The sequence below is a fragment of the Phaethon aethereus genome (genome assembly GCF_964289735.1).
Source record: "Phaethon aethereus genome assembly, chromosome: Z".
NCBI classification, from domain to species: domain Eukaryota; kingdom Metazoa; phylum Chordata; class Aves; order Phaethontiformes; family Phaethontidae; genus Phaethon; species Phaethon aethereus.
Window position 1 is genome coordinate 80,112,743 of NC_138577.1, and position 22,592 is coordinate 80,135,334.

At 44.1% G+C, this 22,592-nt stretch overlaps 1 protein-coding gene across 1 annotated transcript in view; it reads right to left on the minus strand.

The window, feature by feature from the left end:
• The window catches only part of GRIN3A (glutamate ionotropic receptor NMDA type subunit 3A), a gene marked incomplete at its 3' end in the record, with an annotated part of 75,931 nt that overhangs the window by 39,783 nt on the left and 13,556 nt on the right, over window positions 1-22,592 (minus strand). Inside the window, exon 2 of the mRNA XM_082013570.1 lies at window positions 2,231-2,835. Coding sequence (XP_081869696.1) covers window positions 2,231-2,835 — 605 coding nt within the window. The remainder of the gene's footprint in view (window positions 1-2,230; window positions 2,836-22,592) is intronic.

The following is a 22,592-nucleotide window of genomic DNA, read 5'->3' on the forward strand; positions in this document are numbered from 1 at the left end:
CTTTCTTGGAAAGGCTACTGGAGGCAAGAACTAGAATGAGAAAGCAAATAGCAGGCTTCTGAAATTACCCAAGAAGCAGAGTTGAAGTGGTAAGACTAGTTAAAGCTGTAAAACTAATTAAAGCTGTAGGACAAGATGATGCTTTGAAATTTTAGTGCCTTGTTCTGTCAACATGGAGCATACTACGCTCCCATGAGGGCAGGAATAGATCAGGGAGTCAATGTCATGTCATTCCATTCATCCAGAAGAATGAAGGATGGAGACTTACAACAATATAATCTTCAGGGGTTTGTACATCTATACGCATATCCATAGAGATAAAACATGCTTTGCCATGGACCAGATCTTGGTCTTGTTCACAGTCAGTATCCTGCTCTTGGGTGGCATTTAAATGTCTGCACAGCCAATGTATGAGTGCAGTGTCAGCAATGAAGGCTTAGCAGACAGCTGTGGCAGTTTGTGGGACTGCTGTTTAACTACACACTGCAGTAATGGGAGACGAAGGTCTGTGCCACTGCCACTGCGGGGGATTCAGACAGAATAATGCCCACATTAGTAAGCAGTCAGTTAAGGATCCAGATAAAAGTTTCATCTTTGGAGGCACACACCATTTGCCTAAAAGCACTTGTGCAATGGACCAAGGTTGGACACAGTTAAGCCACCCATCGGTGCCTCATGCCTGAGAAATTATTGGTACCACTCAGAGTTAATAGTTATGCTGCTAACTCACATACATCAGTACTGGCCATCAGGTATCTGTCTCACATATACACTATAAAACCAGCTGCAGTGATCCAGGACAAGGGTTTATCTAACCTGTTAACTTTGTCTTTAACAGGATCCACAAGCAGATGCCTAGCGAAAAAAGGGCTAAGCATATGATCCTTTTTTCTTTTCCACAATATCTTTACTGAGATGAAGGGACAAGGAATTTCATAGATGTAAAATTGCACATTTTGTCCCAAAATATAACAAAAGTTACAGTGGTCACTGTTCATGAGAGAGCTAATAGTTTTCTGTAGAAAGCAATAATGAAGAAATATTTTGCATGACTACTTTTAAGAGCTTTAATTTTGCTTTCCTTTTTCTTTGTCCCTCCCTTGACCCTCAAAAAGTCTGTTTGAAAAACTACTGTCCCCAAATATTTGCTACTTTAAGAAGCATCTTGCTGAGTTTTACTTTTCAATGACTTAGGTCTAGTTAAAATACCCAGAATAATGAGACAAATTAATATCCCAAATCAGTGGTGATATTGCAAGCCAGTGCAATATTTATTCCCAAGCTTTGTTTCACTCACTGGAAACAGGGGTGTTTTGACCCCTAAGTTATCAGTGAGTGCTGACTAAGGAACTGTTAGGGTATCAGATGGTTGTGTTTTGAGCAGTGCTGTTACCACATTATTGTGAAGACACACCTCAGATATAATTTCAAAAATGGCTGCAAACATACAAAAAGCTTCAAGAACTTTTATCCTAACTCAATTCAACAAAAACTGTAGGCTGAAAAGCAGCTGTAATAGTGGGAAAACATGCAACAGTCAGTGCCTGTAACTAGCTGATGAATTCACACACTTAGCAAGGACCTTTTTGTTTGTTTTTAAAAAGAACCATGCCATTTTTCCTCTCATATACTAAACCCCAGAATATTTCTAGATGTGAATCCCCAAGCAGTTTTGGCAGTAATTTCAGTATTAGTGATGTGTAGTGGTCTACAGCAAAAGTTTTAGCAGAAGCTGAAAGAGGAGCCTCCCACACTAAGCAAGAGAGACTCCATTCTTTTCCATGGAAGCATACTAGCAAGGGTTACACATCTGCTTTTATACTCTCCGACTGCTTTGGTAGCACAAATATTCTTATTGTGTTTTGTATTCTCTCAGGTGTCTCAAAACCTCAGAGAATTTGACAATAGCTCTGACTTTTCCCTTTTACATGTAGGAACATAAATACATGATACTTTCAGAGCTAGCCTGTGTTTACTATGTGGTCTCTGCTGCTGTGGAACAATGTCGTCTTCTACAAATGTCTTAATCTCCCCCTGTGACCAAGTTTAAGTTTCCTTATTTGCTCAGAAGTAATGAAGCAGGAGGAAATACTGAAACAAATATGTGTATTACAGAGGGCTAACAGTGTGATAGCCAAGCCACTGAGAATGGTGGGGAGAGGGAGGAAAATTGTTTTTCTTGTATACCACAAATATTAGCTACAAAAAAAAAAAAAAAAGAAAAACTTACTTTGACAAATACTGCCCTGAAGTGATATTCCTTTCATCTGTGTCCATGCAATTCATTGTACTTGGAATAAGAGCAAGTTCAGGTTGAATCATGGTGGCTGCTGCTACAGCCCTTGCTACCAGCTCCATTGCATCCTGTACGTAATGCTCAAAGACTGACTGTGTTGTCTTGCCATGAGCAATGAGACCGAGTGGCAAACCTTCTGTCCTCAGTTCTTCCACGTTCTGTGAATCCCCAATAATCCAGTGAAGTTCTGGTGGCATCACACCATACTGAGTGGTTATTTCAAAAATCTTCCGCGTTTTTTCCATGTCACATCCAAACATCACCATGGTAGACGTTGTGTCTTTGATGGTCTCCAGGTAAAACTGTAAGTAGTTCAGAAGGTCACTCGTTGAAGTGAGGTTTGCCGTGATGTTTATAATAGATCCCAGATGGAACTTGGAGCTCTGTTGTGTGAGGAAGAGAAAATCTGTGATGTTCCACTCCTCCTGGCATAGCATCAGGCTGAAATTATACCAGTTGTTCATCGCAAGGATTGAGAAAGTGACATCAGCATCAAAACTCAGTGAGTTTTCTACACTCATCTGCAGGTGAAGGGGATTCTGTAGTTAAAAATATGAAAGACAACTGATCAGAAATATGCTGGACCCAAAGTTAATGAGTTTGTTTAATTTTTATTCACTCATTTAGTTCAAAGTAATCACCTGTCAACCAAAAGAACTGTGTGAGAAACAGGGGAACTTATACCCATCCAGCTTAAATGGACTTCCTCAGCCAGATTTTCAATCAGCTTCAACAGTCACTAATGAATCTGTTTCCAAGAATTTGTATTTCTTTCAATGCATTTGTACTTTTGGATTTCTTGGCATTCTTGAGCAAAAATTTCCCTGCTCTCCTAGCAGGGTATGAGAAGGTGTGGCCTTACTGTTCAGGTTCAACCCTAGTGCTAATGTTCAAATTCAATGGATGCTGACAGGTTCTTTGGTAAACGGTAAGAAAAATAAAGAAGAGCTCTCAGTTCTTTTTATTATCTCTTTGGTATTTGGGTGCTTTTTTTACACAGACAGATGAGTAAGCTAATGAAACAGATCACAGTCTACAATCACTGCACATCACGTACTGCCAGTAAAACATGAGAAAATTGATTCTTTGGTAAAGGACAAGTTACTGAACACACAAGAAGCTAAGATATGCAGACTATGATTTCTGAGCTGGAAAATATTCCATAAATTTATGGTATTTAAATAAAAATTCCATATTCATTTTTTCTATGTCACCGATGATATAACAGGACTTAACCCATTGCATTTCCCAACACCATTGCCCTTGGCTTTCTCTTTTCCAGAAAAGGAAGGCTGTGAAGCTAATTCATCTGTTCTCTTAAGGTAAATATTTCTTCCTTCTTTATTATTTAATCCATAAATACTCTTCCTTTACTCTTATTCCTTCCCCTTCCCTGGTCCCAAAAATAAAGTTAAATTTTATCTACAGATTTAGTAAGGAAGAAAAAAAGATCAAAGAATCCAAGCAATTTCTGGCATTTTGCTTCAAAATAATTTTCTGCTCTACCAAAATGTTTCTATCAGGCCTTCAGCTCACACATTATATACCGTTCCAACTTTTGGTTTCATCTAAGAACTTGACAGTCTTCAGTGGAGCTTTGTTTAAAAAAGTTATTATACTTTATACTGGCATTTGATTCCAGCCATGAAATTGTTCAAAAAATGTGGATTATGATGCCTGTTTCAGTGCATCTTTCAGTTTGTGAGATCTTTGTTGTGACTTTATGTCAACATTTGTCAGCATTCATTCCCCCTCAAATTATATCTTGTCCTACACAGGTGCCTGAATTTTATCTTTCTATTCATTAAGTTACCAAACACTTACGGTCTGTTCTTTAATCTCTTAAATTTTCAGTAGTGAACATGTATTATTTATGAGAAGGATCAAACCTTTCCTGTGTTTAAAGCTGGTATAAAAAGCTGTCATTTTGCTTTTAATAGTATTTTAATACGCATTATAGGCTCCAGTTTGTGTGGTCTTAGAAATGTCATTCTGAATTTGAAATAATACAATCATTGCTCAGTTTGCACTAGTTTTACTAAAGTAAAACCCTGGGCTCTCCAATACAGATGTAAGGGGTGGAATGAGAAAAAAAAAAAACAACTGAAGAGCTAAACACCATTTATAAGCAGCAAGCTTTCATTGTGTTAATTTGCAGTTACATGGACTCATCCTCTGTTTTCCAGATCAGACCATTTAAATTCAGAGCTTGATAAAGAGAATACTATAATTGAAGATGCTCTCAGGAATTTTTGTTATCTCTTGATTTTGGTACCAGTGGCCTTCTTTTACACAGATACATGAATAAGCTAATAGATCACTGTCCACAATCGATGCACATCATGTACTGCCAATAGGACACAAAGAGGATTGACTCTTTGATAAAGGACAAGTTACTGAACACACAATAAGCTAAGCTGTGCAGACTCTGCGAGTTCCATGCTGGAAAACATTGCCTACTAATTAAAATACCTGATTAGTTCAGGGAAAAAAAAAGCATTGTGCATAATATCTAGGTTTGGGAAGCTGATTTGAATAAATCAGTCTGCAAACTGAATCACAATGAACTTTTTTTCTGAGGTTATAAGATGATCAGGTAAATTAACTCTAGTTTGTCTCTTACTGCAAATAGAGGGGAGTAGGAAGGATTTTACTTGTGTTCTCTCTGTCCAAGATCAAGTAAAAGTATGAACACTTTCTACATGAATCTCCAACCAGCAAAACTTTGCAAGCCTGTTGGGTTAGTTAATTTGAGTGTTAGAAAATAAGTGAGTTATTCAGTATATATAGAACATTTTGCATATACAAGTGAAAGCACACAACCTGACCATACCTGTGCGAGGAAGAGCAAATGTCTTCAGTATATTCAAAGTGTAACAGCCCAAGCATAGTAGTCTATCTATTACAGTATATGCACAGGTATAAAAAAATACTTCTTGGATGAAGAAAAACAACCGTGTGCTGATGAGTGATTGAAGTTAGCAATCATCACAGAATCAGAGACTCATAAAACAGTTTGGGTTGGAAGGCACCTTTTTAAGGCCGCCTAGTCCAACCCCCTCACAATGAGCAGGAACATCTTCAACTAGATCAGGTCGCTCAGAGCCCCATCCAACCTGACCTGGAATGTTCCCAGGGATGGGGCATCTGCCACCTCTCTGGGCAACCTGTGTTCAGATTGTTTCACCACCCTCATCATGAAAAATTTCTACATTTTATCTAGTCTAAATCTACCCTCTTTTAGTTTAAAAATGTTACTCCTTGTCCTATTGCAGCAAGCCCTGCTAAAAAGTCTGTCCTCATCTTTCTCATGTCAGCCCTGGCAGCTGCACTAAGGTCTCCCCGGAGCCTTCTCTGCTCCAGGCTGAGCCCCCCCAGCTCTCCCAGCCTGTCCTCCCAGCAGAGCTGTTCCAGTCCTCGGAGCATTTCAGTGGCCTCCTCTGGCCCCACTCCAACAGGTCCATGTCTCTCCTGTGCCAAGGGCTCCAGAGCTGGACACGGGACTGCAGGGGGAGTCTCACCAGAGCGGAGCAGAGGGGCAGAATCGGTAACAGTTGTCCAATAAAACAGCCCCAGGAAACAAACTTGAGCACTTGTATGGCTTAGTTTGTCCCTGGTCTGGTTTTGGTGCATGCCAATTAGCTTTCTCATACCATGCGCTGGCAGTTTGGGTCCTAGCACATTTTGGGGACCACTCCTAGTAGGCAGTATGGACAAGACTGGAATGAGAACTGACTCTCCATCTTACCCAGCAGGTTTAGATCTTTGAAGACCTCTATGCTCTCATGCTAAACCCAGTGCATATGCAGTTTCACATATGCAAGACTGCTTTTGCTTGTCTACAGCATAGTCCTTCCAGTATGAAAACACTCTGAACTAATAAAGATACACAAAAGGTAGAAATTACACCTCAGGGCCACTGGGCATTACACTAGGCCCAGAGCAAACGTAGCACCAAGCACAGATAGTCCTGAGAAAGTGCAACTCTTGCCTCAGGGCCAGAAAACTGGACATAATTTTACTCAGCAGTGCAGGTGAAGGCAATTTCCATCTGACTTGGTATTCTCAGGTGCGGGGCTAGACTCTCCTGTAGCAGTGCAGCTACAGGCTTAGTCCTCAGGAGCTCTAGCGTTGGTCCCTGTCTTACATGCAGTATACTTGGATGTGTCCGTGTGATCCAACAGGCTGTTCTCGTATCGAGACACTACTCCTTCACTGAATGGAGATGGTTTTGGGGTAACCTGGCATAACCTGAGCCTGTGTTTAAAAGTGCTTCTCGGTGTGGAACAATCTGTGCTTCAGCTGTCACTTTCAAAGCCCACAGATGCATCTAGGTGAGCGCTTACCACCACTGTGATTTATTAGTTGCTACATTCCCTCTTAATGTGCTTCAAAGGTAAACGTTCAACCCTGAAAAAGTAGCAAACGCAGTCTCTTTTTTTTAATTAAGTGTATTGGGACTGCAAACCTGTCTTCAGAATTTTTTTGATACAATAATGTTCAGTCACTAGGCGTTTGTCTTCCGCTTAACTTTCAGCTAATTCTCAGTCCGCCATGCAAACATCCCTGTAGATGTTGGGAAGGAACAGCAATTAATGTTTGCTTTGTACTGGGACTCACGGAAGGGGATACTTGATGAGCCACAGTATTTCACAGCCCAATCAAGAACTCTCTCTGGCCCATTCTAGTGAGTGGTTAGTTGAGTTCTGTGGTTTTATATGCAAAATAACATCCTTCTAGGACAGGATGTGGCGATGTTTAGAGAAGTTTGGATTTAATGCCTTCTTAATTTTATTTTTAAAGGTTTATTTGTCATTTGTAGGATGCAATTGAACATATAAGCCCGGAAAAATATCACATAGACGTCATATCAGTATACCTCCTTTGATATTGTAGTGTCCTTAATGCTTTTATATGTTTGTATTGATTTGTCTTTCTTTAAAACAAACCATTACTGCTTTTTAATAAAGAACTTCCAAAAACTGTTTATTCAGTCATTCAGTAGCAATCACTGAGACTGCAGAATTTCATAGCAAAGGCTTTTGACAACTTAAATGATAGTTCTAGACGTGTATAACTTTGTACTTGTCATGGAACAGAAATTCATGAGATCGTATCAGTGTATTGAACTGTGCCCATCCATCCTTATTAAACTTCTTAGGCAAACTCCTCATTACCTCACTTTGGAAATTAGTAAAGGTTGACTATTTCAGTTAAACTGTCAATTAAAGCTCATATGGAAATTCAGTTGCTTTGTTTAAATTTATCTTTAACCTGCCATCAAAGATTATATAACTTGCATCATTTTTTCTTCAAATTACACAAACAGAAAATTAAACCTCTTTTGAATAACGTTGTGATCTATTTTTAATAATGTGTTTGCATTTACATAGTGTCACCAGCAAAAACATTTTCTGTGTCTATAAGAACTTAATATGTTATCTCACATCATAAGCTACTGTTTTATAAACCAGCCATGATCAACTGACCTAAGTTTTTACTGAGCAAAGAACAGGCCTAGAATCCTTAATTTCTGACTAATTGCCTTCGAATCAGGTACCAGCAGTCTTTCCACTGACTTTCAGTGGGCTTTGGACTATTCATGGAATATTAAGCTTTACATGGTCTAACATGTTTCATTCCAGTACATCAGCAGAGACTGTAACTACTTATTTGCTTTTTGTAGCCCAACCAGAGCAGTTTTACAGTTTTATCACCTGAGACACCTCAGATGATAGCAGGTTCCTTTAACAGCCGAAACATGATTTGCATTTCATCAATGCAGTATTTTTCAAGTCTCTGTTTCAGTAGTCTCTGGACCTACACTTAGCCCTTGTAAATCTTGGGAGCACAAATGCCTGGAGCTGGACTGACTTACACCCTGAAGGATCTGACCATTTATCTCATCAACCAAATTTGTAATGCTAATTAGGCATGGTCACAGTGACATATTATTTGACATTATGATAGCTTCATTAGCAGAGTTAAAAGCATGTATGTGAATATTCTTTTGCTAACCATGTAAAAGTAAATAATACACAGAAAATATTATTCCCCTCTGACTCTTGGGGGCAAAGTCAGTGCTCAAATATATACTTATGGTAAGAAACACAGAAGAGGAAACAGGCTATATAACTACATCAGAGAAAACTCCACCAAAGGAAAATAAAAAAGCCTTCTGGCTTACAGCGCAACTGTGGGGACTCACAGCTTTACAAACAGAGTTAAATGGTAGCTATGAGCAAGCTGATGCTGCAGCCTCAAACACAGGGAAGCATTTTCTTCCATGGTTGAAATTACAAAATGTAGACTTAAAACCCAGTTCCCTAAAGGCTACGGACACACCTATTGCTTCTTTCATGCCACGAAAAAAGATGCTATGAAATGCTATTTTTTTAATATCTGCCTTACTGCTGAAACTGCAATGCCTCAAGGAGGATTTTGCATTGGCAGCTGACAGACCGCGGGGCGGGTGTCGGATGGAGAGGACCTGCCAGCCTGCCCCACCAGCCGCTGAGCTGACCACCGTACTGCACCCCCGTTGCTGCGCGGTCCCTCCAGCACGTCCACCTCCAGCTGCAGCGAGAAACCTGCTCTGCCCACGGGGGAAGGCTGTGGCAAGAGGCCATGCACCCACAGGTTCCCACAGCGGAGGGCGACCGTGTCCAGCTTTTCTTCTCAAAATCGATTTCTGCAGCTTCCGCAGAGATGCAAGTGGTGTGCAGGGCAGGCACGCACCCCTCTGCTCCTCGGTGAAGAGCACCGGGAGCTGGGCCTGGGTGTTGTGCTGCTCCTGGGCTCTCTCCTGGTCCCAGTTAAACCCTCAGAGTCTTGTCATGGACGTCAGTAAGTGTTAGATTTGGCTTCTAGGCCTTCACCCAGCAAAACACCTAAGCATCTCTTTAAGCAGCATCATCAGTATGATTAAAAATACGAGTAGTACGTTTCTTCTGCTCTTTGGACTTTTGGTTCTCAGGGGAAGAAAATCCCAGACAAAAAGAGGAGGAAGGCTTCATGAATTCCTCTTTTTCTTGTCTTGTGCATCTGTCTCCACATACACGCCTGTTTGACCCAGACCCCAGTTTGAAACAGGGTAAGTCCCCACACTAAAGGCTATTTTTTGCAGATGATTTAAAAGCTTCTGAGAGAGAAAAGCTAGCTTACACTGGACAGAGACGTTGATTCATACACCAAAAGAAGCCTGGCATCTGTCCAGGCAAGGCTTAAAAGCAGACCCTAAAAAGACACTGACTGTTAACTTCAAAAACCACAAAACTGTAAGAGTTAGATTAATTTAAGTCTTTACTTAGTTTGTCCTGAAAATAATTTCTGTCATTAGACCAGTCATGACTTGAGGTTGCTCAGCATCTCTGGTGTCTACATGCAAATACTCCAAACTGATCTGAATATGAACAGCTCTCTGCCAGGTCAAACAGGCAATATAAAATGTGAACTTTCAGCTGTTCTTGGAAAGTAAGACACATTATTTATCTTCATAGCCACTTATAAATTATCCTAAGTAGTACTACTTCAAAAACTTCAAGGTCTTCTTTGCTCCAGGAGGGGAAAAAAAACCCCAACATTTGAAGTTTGACAAAGAGTAATTCATACAGATACCAACAGCCAAAATAGTTTTTCCTTGCCTAAAATGTGTCATTATAGTTAAAAAAAGACAGATGATTGTAATACAAATAGATCAGGGGGGACTACCTTATTTCTCCATTATAGGCGTTCCTCCATCATTAAAATACCAATGCAACACCCTAGAGAAACGCCTCTGCTCTGTGGTACACTTAGAATGGGAGAAAGAGGTGGCCAGGCCCATGTCTGTGAATCTTGCTCCCAGATACTACTGTATTGTAATCAATGTCTGCAAAGCCCTTGAAAATGTTTGGTAAAAGATGCCAGCAGATAGGGGGTGTAAATATTAGCCATAATGGACAGTTTTGTTATTGCATGGTATTATTTTCTAGAAGCTCAACACCATTATGAAATCAGGTTGTCACAAGTAAATGAGCACTTGCCAGCAGGTGCAAGGGGATCTTGGCTAGCTCTACCCCAGGCTTCCTTTCTATTGCACTTCCCAGTAACACATTTCCTTAATGACAGCTTCCTCTAGACAGTCATGTTTGTGAGCAGGATTTCTCATGTGGCATTTGTGCTGTAGCTACCCCATTACAAATCTTCCCACACTTGTCCACAAAGGCATATCTTCACAGAATCTTTGGCTTGGAAGGCACCTTTTAAGGTCATCTAGTCCAATGCCCCTACAATGAGCAGGGACATCTTCATTTCAGAGCCCCGTCCAACCTGACCCTGAATATTTCCAGGGATGCAGCATCTGCCACCTCTCTGGGCATCCTGCTCCAGTGTTTCACCACCCTCATTGTGAAAAAATTTTTTCTTACATCTAGTCTAAATCTGTTCTCTTTTAGTTTAAAACCATTACCCCTTGTCTTATCACTACAGGCCCTGCTAAAAAGTCTGTCCACATCTTTCTTATAAGCCTTCAAGTACTGGAAGGCTGCAATAAGGTCTCTCTGGAGCCTTCTGCCTTCTCTTCTCCAGGCTGAACAACCTCAACTCTCTCAGCCTTTCTTTAGAGGAGAGGTGCTCCATCCCTCTGATGATTTTAGTGGCCTCCTCTGGACCCTCTCCAACAGGCCCATGTCTTTTCTGTGCTGAGGGCTCCAGAGCTGGACGCAGGACTCCAGGTGGGGTCTCACCAGAGCGGAGCAGATGGGCAGAATACCCTCCCTCCACCTGCTGACCACGCTGCTTTGGATGCAGCCCAGGACATGGTTGGCTGCCTGCGCTTCGAGCGCACATTGCCAGCTCATGTCCAGCTTTTCATCCACCAGTACCCCCAAGTCCTTCTTGGGAGGGCTGCTCTCAATCCCTTCATCCCCCAATCTGTACCGATACTGGGAGTTGCCCTGACCCAGGTGCAGGACCATGCTCTTGGCCTTGTTGAATCTCATGAGGTTCACACGGCCCTATTCTTCAAGAAGTCCAGATAGATATCAGTAGCTCTTCCCTTGTCCACTGATGCAGTCACTCCATCCTAGAAGGCCACTACGTTGGTCAGGCAGGACTTGCCCTTGGTGAAGCCATGCTGGCTGTCTTGAATCCCCTCCCCGCCCTCCATGTGCCTTAGCAGAGCTTCTCAGGGTTCTTCTGAATCCCATTATAAGCCTTAATGGTTGGATAATAGCATTTAGCAGAATTCAATTCTTCCCTTAAGGAGATGCAGCATTCAACTAACTCAAAGCTCTTCAGCAGACTGCCTAGGGCGTTTGTGTGCTTTTCTGTTGAGAAGCACCTCATAAACATTGATGCTTTTTACATCCTGGCTATTGGTCAGAAGGGCTCTGTTTTAAAGTGGTAAAAAAAAAAGGCGGTCTGAGTTTTGCCATGCACAGGGGAAGGGCTTTTCCCCCCTCCGTTTTTGGTTCATGAGGGCAGGTAGCCCTCTTGAACTTTTGACTGCACAAGAGCCAAAACCATGGCAGCACCTGGGAGCGGAGAGTGGATGCACTCTGGGCTTGCTGAGATCTGCCTCCTTGGTCCTGGCACTCCTCTTGTCTGAGGTGCGATGCGGAACAACCCTATTGGTGTCAAGAAATTCTGGTAACACATCAGTGGTGCTGTTTTAACTTGAAGAAAATTATTTAAGTAGCTACCAGAGCACTCTGTGTGTGTGTCTGCTAATGGAAGATCTCTCATTAATCTTTTAGAGTGATTACCAACAACCCTAGATCAAGGATATAGGTGTGATCAGGCTGCAGTAGTAAAATGTTATTTGGATTATCAAGAAATCACAGTTCAAAGGCTACTGAAAAAAACAAATGGGGAGGTATCAAGGATCCCCAGAAATGCTATCACAAGATGACAGCAGAAGCCTTGACACTGCAAGCACAGTATGGCACCAGAGGTGCCATGGCTAAAAATCACAACTCACCAATGGTCAGTTACTCATCACTAGATTTCAACCTTTGGAGATGAGTAAAACTGGGTTTAGGGAGGGCAAAGAACAAATATCCCATATGTAATATGTACCAGATACTGCAAATGTGGATATAAGGTGGAACTGCAAATGAGTGAGGAATGGGCAAGTAAATGCAGCAGAGATGCAGACAGCATTAACGAACATATAAACGTGACCAAAAGCAAACCCAGAGGAGAAAAAAACTCCCACCATTAACATAATAATCTTCCCTTTAGAGATCTTGGGACACAGATGACTTGCCACTAGCAAATTCCCACCCCCTGAAAACACATACACACTTGCTCTGTCTCACTAAGGAAGATTTGTGATGCCAACCTCAAGATCCAGATGTTCACGGAAGGGTGAGCTCAACACCTGAGAAAAGAGATACAGGAAGTGCATGTATGACAATTTGAACCGTATCATTACTGAGCGTGAGCTGTGGTACTTGCATAATTTGCCTGTAAGTGTTAGCATCATTGGGACCAATAATACTACTTTGATTAGACCACTAGGACTTTAATTAGACTAACAATAAATTATTTGCTTTGCATATAGTATCGGTTTCTAAAGCTCATGTAAATTGCATGCTGTGTTTGCTCTGATGCCTTGCTTTTGAGGACTACCATTAACACAGGGCAAGAGTTGACAGAAAATTTTGGCAGCCGAGGTTGTCATTACAATGCACATTGCCAGGCACGACACCACAGTGGGCTCCTTGGCATGTCATCCCTGCCAGGCTCCTCAGTGTAAAGAGCTCTTGCAATGGCAGTCCCTTCCTTGCCCCATTACAGCAGCTTCCACCTTTCCGTCAGCAAGATGGACATGCTGCAGTGTATCACTAGAAAATGCTACTTTTTCACAAGCACAACAGGCTGTGAGCACACTTTCTGTATGACCAAGCTTTTAGGCAAAAGCAAAATCCTGGCCCAACAAAAAAATTAATTCTGGAAGAAAACATAGACTATAAGGAGATGGAGTACGGAGAAGACTGATTCATGTTATGTAGGTAAAAGAAGTTTGATCCCATTTCACAGAAGCAGCTTATTGCCCTTTCCGGTATGCACCTGGGGTACCCAGGTGGCATTTCTGGCATCCCCATACCCTCTGCAGTTCTGCCCCCGTGTCTCACTATTTTTACAAATTACTAAAAAAAAAAAGGAGGGTGATTGTCGTGGGCGACTCCCTTCTGAGGGGTACAGAGGGCCCAATATGTCGACCAGACCCAACCCACAGGAAAGTCTGCTGCATCCCCAGGGCCCGGATGAGAGTTGTCACCAGGAAACTCCCTGGCCTGGTTTGGCCCTCTGATTACTACCCACTGTTGGTCATGCAGGTTGGCAACGATGAGGTTGAGGTTGCACTAAGAAGCCCAAAGGCAGTCAAAAAGGACTTGAGAGCACTGGGGCGACTGGTCGATGGAGTAGGAGCACAGGCAGTGTTTTCATCAATCCCTTTAGTGACAGGAAGAACCCTGAAAGGAACAGGAAAGCACACCGGATCAACACATGGCTCAGGGGCTGGTGCCGTTGGCAGAATTTGGGTTTTTGGACCACGGGGCGGTTTACACGGCACCGGGCCTCCTGGCAGCAGGGGCAAAAGGATTCTCACTTACGAGCTGGCAGGCCTCATCGAGAGGGCTTTAAACTAGATTTGAAGGGGGAAGAGGATAAAACCAGGCTCACTAGAGATGAGCCTAGGGGTGGCGTGCCAGAGTTGAACTTGACAGCCTAGCTCAAGTGCATCTACACAAATGCATGCATCATGGGCACCAAACAGGAGGAGCTGGAAGCCATTGTGCAGCGCGACAGCTATGATGTAGTTGCCATCACAGAAACATGGTGGGATGCTTCTCATGACTGGAGTGCTGCAATGCATGGCTATAAGCTCTTCCGAAGGGATAGGCAGGGAAGGAGAGGTGGTGGGGTGGCTCTGTATGTTAGGGAGTGTTTTGATTGTATAGAAATCAATGATTGTGAAGACCAAGTTGAGTGCTTACGGGTAAGGATGAGGGGGAAGGCCAATGAGGCAGACATCTTGCTGGGAGTCTGTTACAGACCACCCAACCAGGACGAAGAGACAGATGAGACATTCTATAAGGGACTGGCAGAAGTCTCGCATTCGCTGGCCCTTGTTCTTGGTGGGGACTTCAACCTACCGGATATCTGCTGGAAGTATAACACGGCAGAGAGGAAACAATCTGGGAGGTTCCTGGAGTGTGTGGAGGATAACTTCCTGACACAGCTGGTGAGTGAGCCCACCAGGGGAGGTGCCTTACTGGACAGGCTGTTTAGAAACAGAGAAGGACTGGTGGGAGATGTGGTGGTCGGAGGCCGTCTTGGGCTTAGTGACCACGACATGATAGAATTCTCAGTTGTGAGCGAAGTAAGGAGAGGGGTCAGCAAAACTGCTACCATGGACTTCCGGAGGGCAGACTTTGGCCTGTTCAGGTCAGTGGTTGAGAGAGTCCCTTGGGAGACAGTCCTGCAGGGCAAAGGGGTCCAGGAAGGCTGGACAGTCTTCAAGAAGGAAACCTTAGAGGTGCAGGAGCAGACGGTCCCCATGTGCTGTAAGAAGAGCTGGCGGGGAAGGCGACCGGCCTGGCTGAACAGGGAGATTTTGCTGGGACTCAGGAGAAAAAGGAGAGTTTATCACATCTGGAAGAAGGGGCAGGCAGCTCATGAAGAGTACAAGGATCTCATTAGGTCAAGCAGGGACAAAATTAGAAAGGCAAAATCCCAGCTAGAGCTCAGTCTGGCCACAGTCGTAAAGGATAATAAAAAATGCTTCTACAAATATATTAACAACAAAAAGAGAGGCAAGGAGAATCTCCATCCCTTACTGGATATGGCGGGGAACATTGTCTCCAAGGATGAGGACAAGGTTGAGGTACTTAATGCCTTCTTCGTCTCAGTCTTTAATAGCCAGTCCAGGTATCCACAGGGTATTCAGCCCCCTGAGCTGGAAGACGGGGATGGAGAGCACAATAACCCACCCATAATCCAGGAGGAAACAGTTAAGGACCTGTTAAGCCACCTGGACACCCGCAAGTCTATGGGGCCTGATGGGATCCACCCGAAAGTACTGAGAGAGGTGGCGGAAGAGCTTGCCAAGCCACTCTCCTTCATTTATCAGCAGTCCTGGTTAACAGGGGAGGTCCCAGAAGACTGGAGGCTTGCCAGTGTGACACCCATCTACAAGAAAGGCCGGAAGGAGGATTCTGGGAACTACAGGCCTGTCAGCCTGACCTCGGTACCGGGGAAGATCATGGAGCGGTTCATCTTGAGAGTGCTCACAGAGCACGTGCAGGACAACCAAGGGAACAGGCCCAGCCAGCATGGGTTCATGAAAGGCAGGTTCTGCTTGACCAACCTGATTTCCTTCTATGACCAGGTGACCCGCCTAGTGGATGAGGGAAAGACTGTGGTCGTTGTCTACCTGGACTTTAGTAAAGCCTTCGACAGCGTCTCCCACAGCATTCTCCTGGAGAAACTGGCGGCTCGTGGCTTGGACGGGTTTACTCTTCGCTGGGTAAAGAACTGGTTGGATGGCCGAGCCCAGAGAGTTGTGGTGAATGGTGTTAAATCCCACTGGCGGCCGGTCACAAGCGGTGTTCCCCAGGGCTCAGTTCTGGGGCTGGTCGATGATCTGGATGAGGGGATTGAGTGCTCCCTCAGTAAGTTTGCAGATGACACCAAGTTGGGTGGGAGTGTTGATCTGCTGGAGGGTAGGAGGGCTCTGCAGAGGGATCTGGACAGGCTGGATCGATGGGCTGAGATCAACTGTATGAGGTTTAATAAGGCCAAGCGCTGGGTCCTGCACTTGGGTCACAACAACCCCATGCAACGCTACAGGCTTGGGGAGGAGTGGCTGGAGAGCAGCCCGGCGGAAAGGGACCTGGGGGTGCTGTTTGACAGCCGGCTGAATATGAGCCTGCAGTGTGCCCAGGTGGCCAAGAAGGCCAACAGCATCCTGGCCTGTATCAGCAATAGTGTGGCCAGCAGGAGTAGGGAAGTGATTGTGCCTCTGTACTCGGCACTGGTGAGGCCACACCTCGAATCCTGTGTTTAGTTTTGGGCCCCTCATTCCAAGAAGGACATTGAGGTGCTTAAGCGTGTCCAGAGAAGGGCAACAAAGCTGGTGAGGGGTCTGGAGCACAAGTCTTATGAGGTGCAGCTGAGAGAACTGGGGGGTTTTTCAGTCTGGAGAAAAGGAGGCTGAGGGGAGACCTTATCGCTCTCTGCAACTACCTGAAAGGGGGTTGGGGCAACGTGGGTGTTGGTCTCTTCTCCTAAGTAACTAGTGATAGGACGAGAGGAAATGGCCTCAAGTTGTGCCAGGGGAGGTTTATATTGGATATTAGGAAAAATTTCTTCACCGAGAGGGTGGTCAAGCATTGGAACAGGCTGCCCAGGGAGCTGGTGGAGCTGGAGTCACCATCTCTGGAAGTGTTCAAAAAACGTGTGGATGTGGAGCTTCAGGTCATGGTTTAGGGGACACGGTGGCACTGGATTAATGGTTGGACTTGATGATCTTGTAGGTCCTTCCCAACCTTAGTCATTCTGTGATTCTGTGTGATTCTGTGCCTACCAACAGGCTGTGCAAGCTTGCCTGGTGTTTGTAGCTCAGCAGAGTGAAACCAGGTCATTTGATCTTGGAGACAAATGGGGAAGGAGGTGGTAACTCAACAAAAAAACCTTCCCGTGCATCCTGAGCCAAGGCTGTGCAACGACGTTCAGGATGGGGTGTGCAGGGCTGTCCTGCTGCAGGCAGCACCTCGTGGCACAGGACAGCCCCGGCCGCTGTGGGACTCCCCGCACTCCTTGCTGGGCACTGGGTGCTCCTCGAGGACTATGACCAGCGTCCAAATTAGCTTCTTTGTCGCTACGGGTGCCTGCCTGTCGGAGAGATACCCACGGGTTGTGCTGCGTGCAGCTGCGCACGGAGCAGTCCCTGAAATGATAGCTGCATGTGGTAAATACAGCGGGAGAAATCAGTTTCGATCCACGTCCCGTTCCTCAGAAAGCCAGCACCAGCTCGTCACCACATCCTCTTCTGCTGGGCCTTGCTCCAGGCATGTTCCACAGGATTAATTTTACCTACAGGTGCATTTTGCTCTATATTGATTTTTCGTATGAAAGAAAGCCGAGAATTAAGCTTGCAAAGACTGATATCTTAACTCTAGTAAATGAGGCCAGGGTAGATTAAGTTAGTGGTTCATCTTTTGGAGGCTAGACATTTAAATCATGGCTCTAAGGTGAATTCTTGTATGTACTTGCTTGGCTTAAAATCAGGAACAGAATTTAAACATCTCCTCTTGAGGTTTCTCATTTAATACACCAAGGATTTAATTAGAAAGATGGGAAATTAGAAAGAAGAGTTATAATTGGTTCTCAGGGCAGGGGGTTAGCAGGGGGAAAAAAAAAATCTTTTTAAAACACATACACTCTGTGTGCGGTGGGGCAGGGAGCTGACAGAGGGGACTGGCCGCCATGGCACACCATCCTGAGTGGCCACGAAATGCCACTTTCTGCCCACCCAAAGTCCGCGATGCTGCGCCACCAGCCGCGGCAGGACGGTCTCCTCCTGCACGGCCATCCTCACTCTGCTGGGCACCTTTCGCTAACTGCACCACGCGCTGAAGCTACCTTCCTCAGCAGGATGCAGTTTGTTTGCCTAAGAAATAGCTCAAGGGCAAGTGTGGCTCAACACCAGCAGCTGCCGCATGAGGAAAAAATAAATAAACTGGGAGGTGTGATGTTTGCTAGCTCGTCGGCTGCAGATTTACTATCATTCAATAGAAGAATTTGACTTTTGAAAATGCAGCAAAGCCTAGTGACTTATATTCATTGTAAATTTTTAATCACTCCTCCCTATTTTTCTTCACAACACTGAATCAATTGTCATAAAAAAACAAAAAAAAACAACGAAGCAAAAAAACCCCAAAATGAACCCCAAAATCAACTATACAGTTTAGAAGTTTTGTGGCAATGTTTGCAAATTGCTTTTCTGGGCATGCAAAACACAAAATAAGGCATGATCCTGCAATCAGGAGGCGCCTACCAGCCGCCCCCAAAGGCAGAAGCATTTGAGTTTTCAATAAAGCATGTCGCAACTACCCACAAAAGTGTGTGACTGCGCAGAGCCCGTTACCAAGGCACACAGGGAGAGGAGGAGGAGGAGGAGGAGGAAGGGGCCCTGGCTGGCTGTCAAATATAGAAACTGAGTGATCCAGTTTGAAATCCCTGCCTCATCTTGTGCTCCTTTTGCAAGCAAACCCCTCTCTGTAAAATGGGGAAAACCTCTGCTCTGCAGTGCCCTGTGGGGTACAGATCATCACCGAGGCAGGGCCAAGCTTCTCTCTCCTTTGTGAAATGGCTCTGACTGTCTTAAGGCTTACAGCAAGATAAATATTTCATACCCTTTTACAAAGGGAGGGAAGGGGTGGGGGAGGGAAAAAAAAAAAAGGTTAAGTCACACCTCTTGGAGAATATACCAAGATTTTGCCAGAAGCAGAATCTAGGGCTCAGATCTCCTGTTCCTTCCCGTGCTAGACATAACTGCCTCAATAGATAAAAGAATGTGCAAAGTAACAAGCAGACATTTATTTTATGGGTTATTGTTAATTTATTTGGGCATTTATACCACTACACTACTCACAGCACACTGGCCTGTTCTTCACCTGGAAGTGTTACCCATCCCACTGATACTTGCCTCATCAGGACCCCATGTCTGCAAGCATTTGGATACTGTAATTTCCTAATTAGTCTTAAGTGGATAAGCAACTTGCTAATTATCCATTGTATTCCAAAAGAGTCCTGGGTACAGAGTCATGAAATGACACCTTACTGTAGTAGGTACTTCACAGAGCAGAAAGTGGTTTACAGCAAGTATTGTGGTGAGAGTTGGGAGAAAATATCAAAAATCACCACCCATGATTCATCCTTTGATTTACATGTGCAAGACCGTCAAGTGAACATGTACAGCTCCTAGTTTTGACTCAATTTTCTGCTCTCATCTAAATACTTGACAGAAAGTACACAATATCATCACCTCTCTACTATTCACAAATATTTGCATAATTAGTGCTACCAGCTTTTCTTTTACTCTGTACCTAGCATGGACATTTAGACCAACAACAAAGTGATTGCAGAGCTTGTCAATGACTATAAAATATGAACGATACTTACTTTACCCCTCCTTTTTATTGGCCACTGAGTTTGGACTCAGTGGAACAGTGGCAATTCATACTTCGTAGGCTTCAAGCAATGCGTCCATCCGTATGTAATATAGTATGTGATAGTGGGCACGGGCTGAAGATAAATATGTGACCTCACATACTGGGAAAAACAGCATGCCATACTTGATGGGACCATTTGGCCGTTCCAAAGGTTCATATTGCTGGCACCATCGCTCACCAGAAGCTAGCACTAATCACAAGGCACTGGCGCTGGCCAAATACATGTAATTCTCTTTTCCTTCGGTTCTGCCTGTGGCAAGTGTGGTTGGTCCCAGTATCACACCACCAAGAGAAGCTCGTCAGCCTTCCCCTCTAGGTCCCTTTCCTGCTGCAACTGCACAAAAGAACCATAGGGACAAATCACTACTGGTGACAACAGACCCCAACAACTGCCTGGCTGCAGCAGCTCTACGGTGAAAAGAGAGCTTTTTGCCTTACAGCCTCCCCTCCCTTTTTGCTGTGCCGCCGGTGCTCAATGCACGGCCCGGGGGCACGCTCTGCAGCAGAGGGCAGCACCGCAGCCACTGGCGAGGCTGGAGAGCTCCATAAACAGCACGGCATTGAAAAAAAACCTGGAAATCCATACTGCATCAAAGAAATACACCATCTTCTTTTGTTAATGAGAAACTCAATAGCGTATGGACAAAAATAACTCAGCGTACTGCTCTTACCAGCAAAATCTTTGGTGGTGGGGAAGCTTAATATACTTTTTATCCTTGTGGAAAAAACAAGTAAGGAGTAGCTGGATAAACTGTTGTGATGGAATTAAATACCAAATTTGCTCATTGTAAATAAAGTTCTTCATCCTACTTATTTATGCAAAAACTTATCTGTACCGCTACTTGATATTTCTTGAGGGGAAAAGGGAAAAACTATTGTGGCAGGTTAATAAGGGTTGGCTTCGTTTATGAGAAGGTAATGAAAGTATCAGCAACAATTTAACAGGCTGGATGTTATGCTTTGCAGCATGCAAATGAGGGGAAAGGCCTCTACGAGTCTAGTTTTCTTTCCGATACTGGCTCTACTTTCTTTGCTGCAATTCCTTTCAATTTCTACTGTGTCTGTACCCTGCTCCTATAAAATAATTATGTCCTCCTTAAAGTTATGTAGGGTTTGCGCAAACTCTGTGACCACTGAAAACCACTACACTCACTGCAAAGCACCAACCACCCAAGTACGTTGGGTATTTTATTTTAGGAGCTTTGTACTTTAGGATCTGGTAAGGCTGCATATTTCTGAGAGCCAAAGGCTCTCAAATAAATCAATAAACTCTTATCTGTGCTTGAGCTTCCTACTGACATACAAGACATTTTATTCCTCACAGCTCAGCTCTTCCTGCCTTCACCATGTAATGAGGCGTAAGGATGCTATGCGCTCTCCAGGTCAGCTCTTTAACCATGACGTCAGCAGGTGGCCGATGAGTGACCGCAGCTGAGGCAGAGGCCCTCAGCTCCTGAAAATGAACTCTACAAGCTTTTTGACGCACTTGGGCAGCCAGAACAAGCTGTCTGCAGTAGGCTCGGTGCAGCTGTGGCAAAGAGCATCTTTATTTGCATAACCGCGAAGTCCGAAAGCATCACATGTATTAACCGATCTGGCCGCGTATGACTGCCCTCCTCTGCACTTTGTGGCTTATAAACTCTTAAAGCACAGCAGCTGTAACTCATTTTGAACGGCACCATCGGAGCCACCACACTGCCTACAACCTTCACCAGTCTAGCGTCACAGGCTAATATCACAGCCGAGTCTAGCACTAACAGCTCTACAGACTAGAATAAGTAATGACATTTATGATTTTAACCAACAAGACAGAAGTTATTAATTTAATGATCTGGGAGCCAGTCTTGAGTTATGCAAAATACACCCAGTTAGGTATTCACAAAATTGCTTCAGCATAATTGTCGGCACGTGGATTGTTTGCAAACAGCTAGCACAAACTACTTAGTGTTAATCACTTGTTCCATGACATAGTTAGTCATGCACTATTTCTGCTTCTTGAGTGGGTGATTGTATCCTCCTAAAGGAGAGGGTAAGAACCAGCAAAAATGAAGCACGCCCTGGGAGTTTAACATGGATAAACGCTTGTGATAAAACACGAAAGCGTCATGTCTCACTGATCGCAGCAAGATGTTTGTGTCTATCCATCTCCATGCAAATAATCCGCAATGACTCTGCAGAGTCTGGTGAACCAAGCCTGGGGACGAGGAATTCACATTCACTATTTTTGGTGCCGTGATTCTTTTTAACTCTCTGAAAAAGGAGAAGTAGAGGAGTATCTAATTCCCCCAGACAACTTGAAAGAAAGGGATAACAGACCACCACTCCTAGGAGTTTGGTGAGAGCATACGATCAAAGCTGCGGTCTCTCTCTGCAGGAAACAGTACTGCTTCAGGAAGAACCTAAAATAAAAAAAATCACAAAAAATCTATATTCCTTGAAAAAATAGGAATGTACTTTTTTTTCTTTCCCCATTTCAGTTTTTCTCTGTTTACATGATGCTAGCACTTGAATGCAAGTCTTGGTTGGTTTTCCAAAACATGAATTATACTTCAACACACTTCAGTGACCTGGGATGGAATTAAGGAAGGTAAAAAACCCTAAGCTCTGAATTTTGTTGTCATATTGCTTTGATATTTTGCATCGACATGGAGACTGCACTGCCCCATCCGAGCAAGGGAATTAAAATACTCTGTAAAATGCCCAGCTTAAAACCCTTGGTGGTACCACACAGAACACCAGGATGTATCATTAATAAATCTGAGTGAAACTGCCAGCCAGCTGTGCGAATAAAAGGGAGAGACAGACACTCACAGAAAGCAGCATCTTCTGTGGAAGGTTTGCTTTTCTTTTCTGAAAGGTAAGCAACATTTGTTTAAGGGATCAGTCTTGAAATGACTGAAGACTTTATACATGCTTTAGCATACTGATTTACACACATGTGGACCGTTAAACTCAGGGCGGGGAACGACTAGGCAAAGAGGTGCAAAGGCTGCTGGAATCCAAGCTTTAATTCCAAGGGGAATTACCCCACCAGGAAGGCAGCGTCGGTCTCCTGGCGCACACCGTGC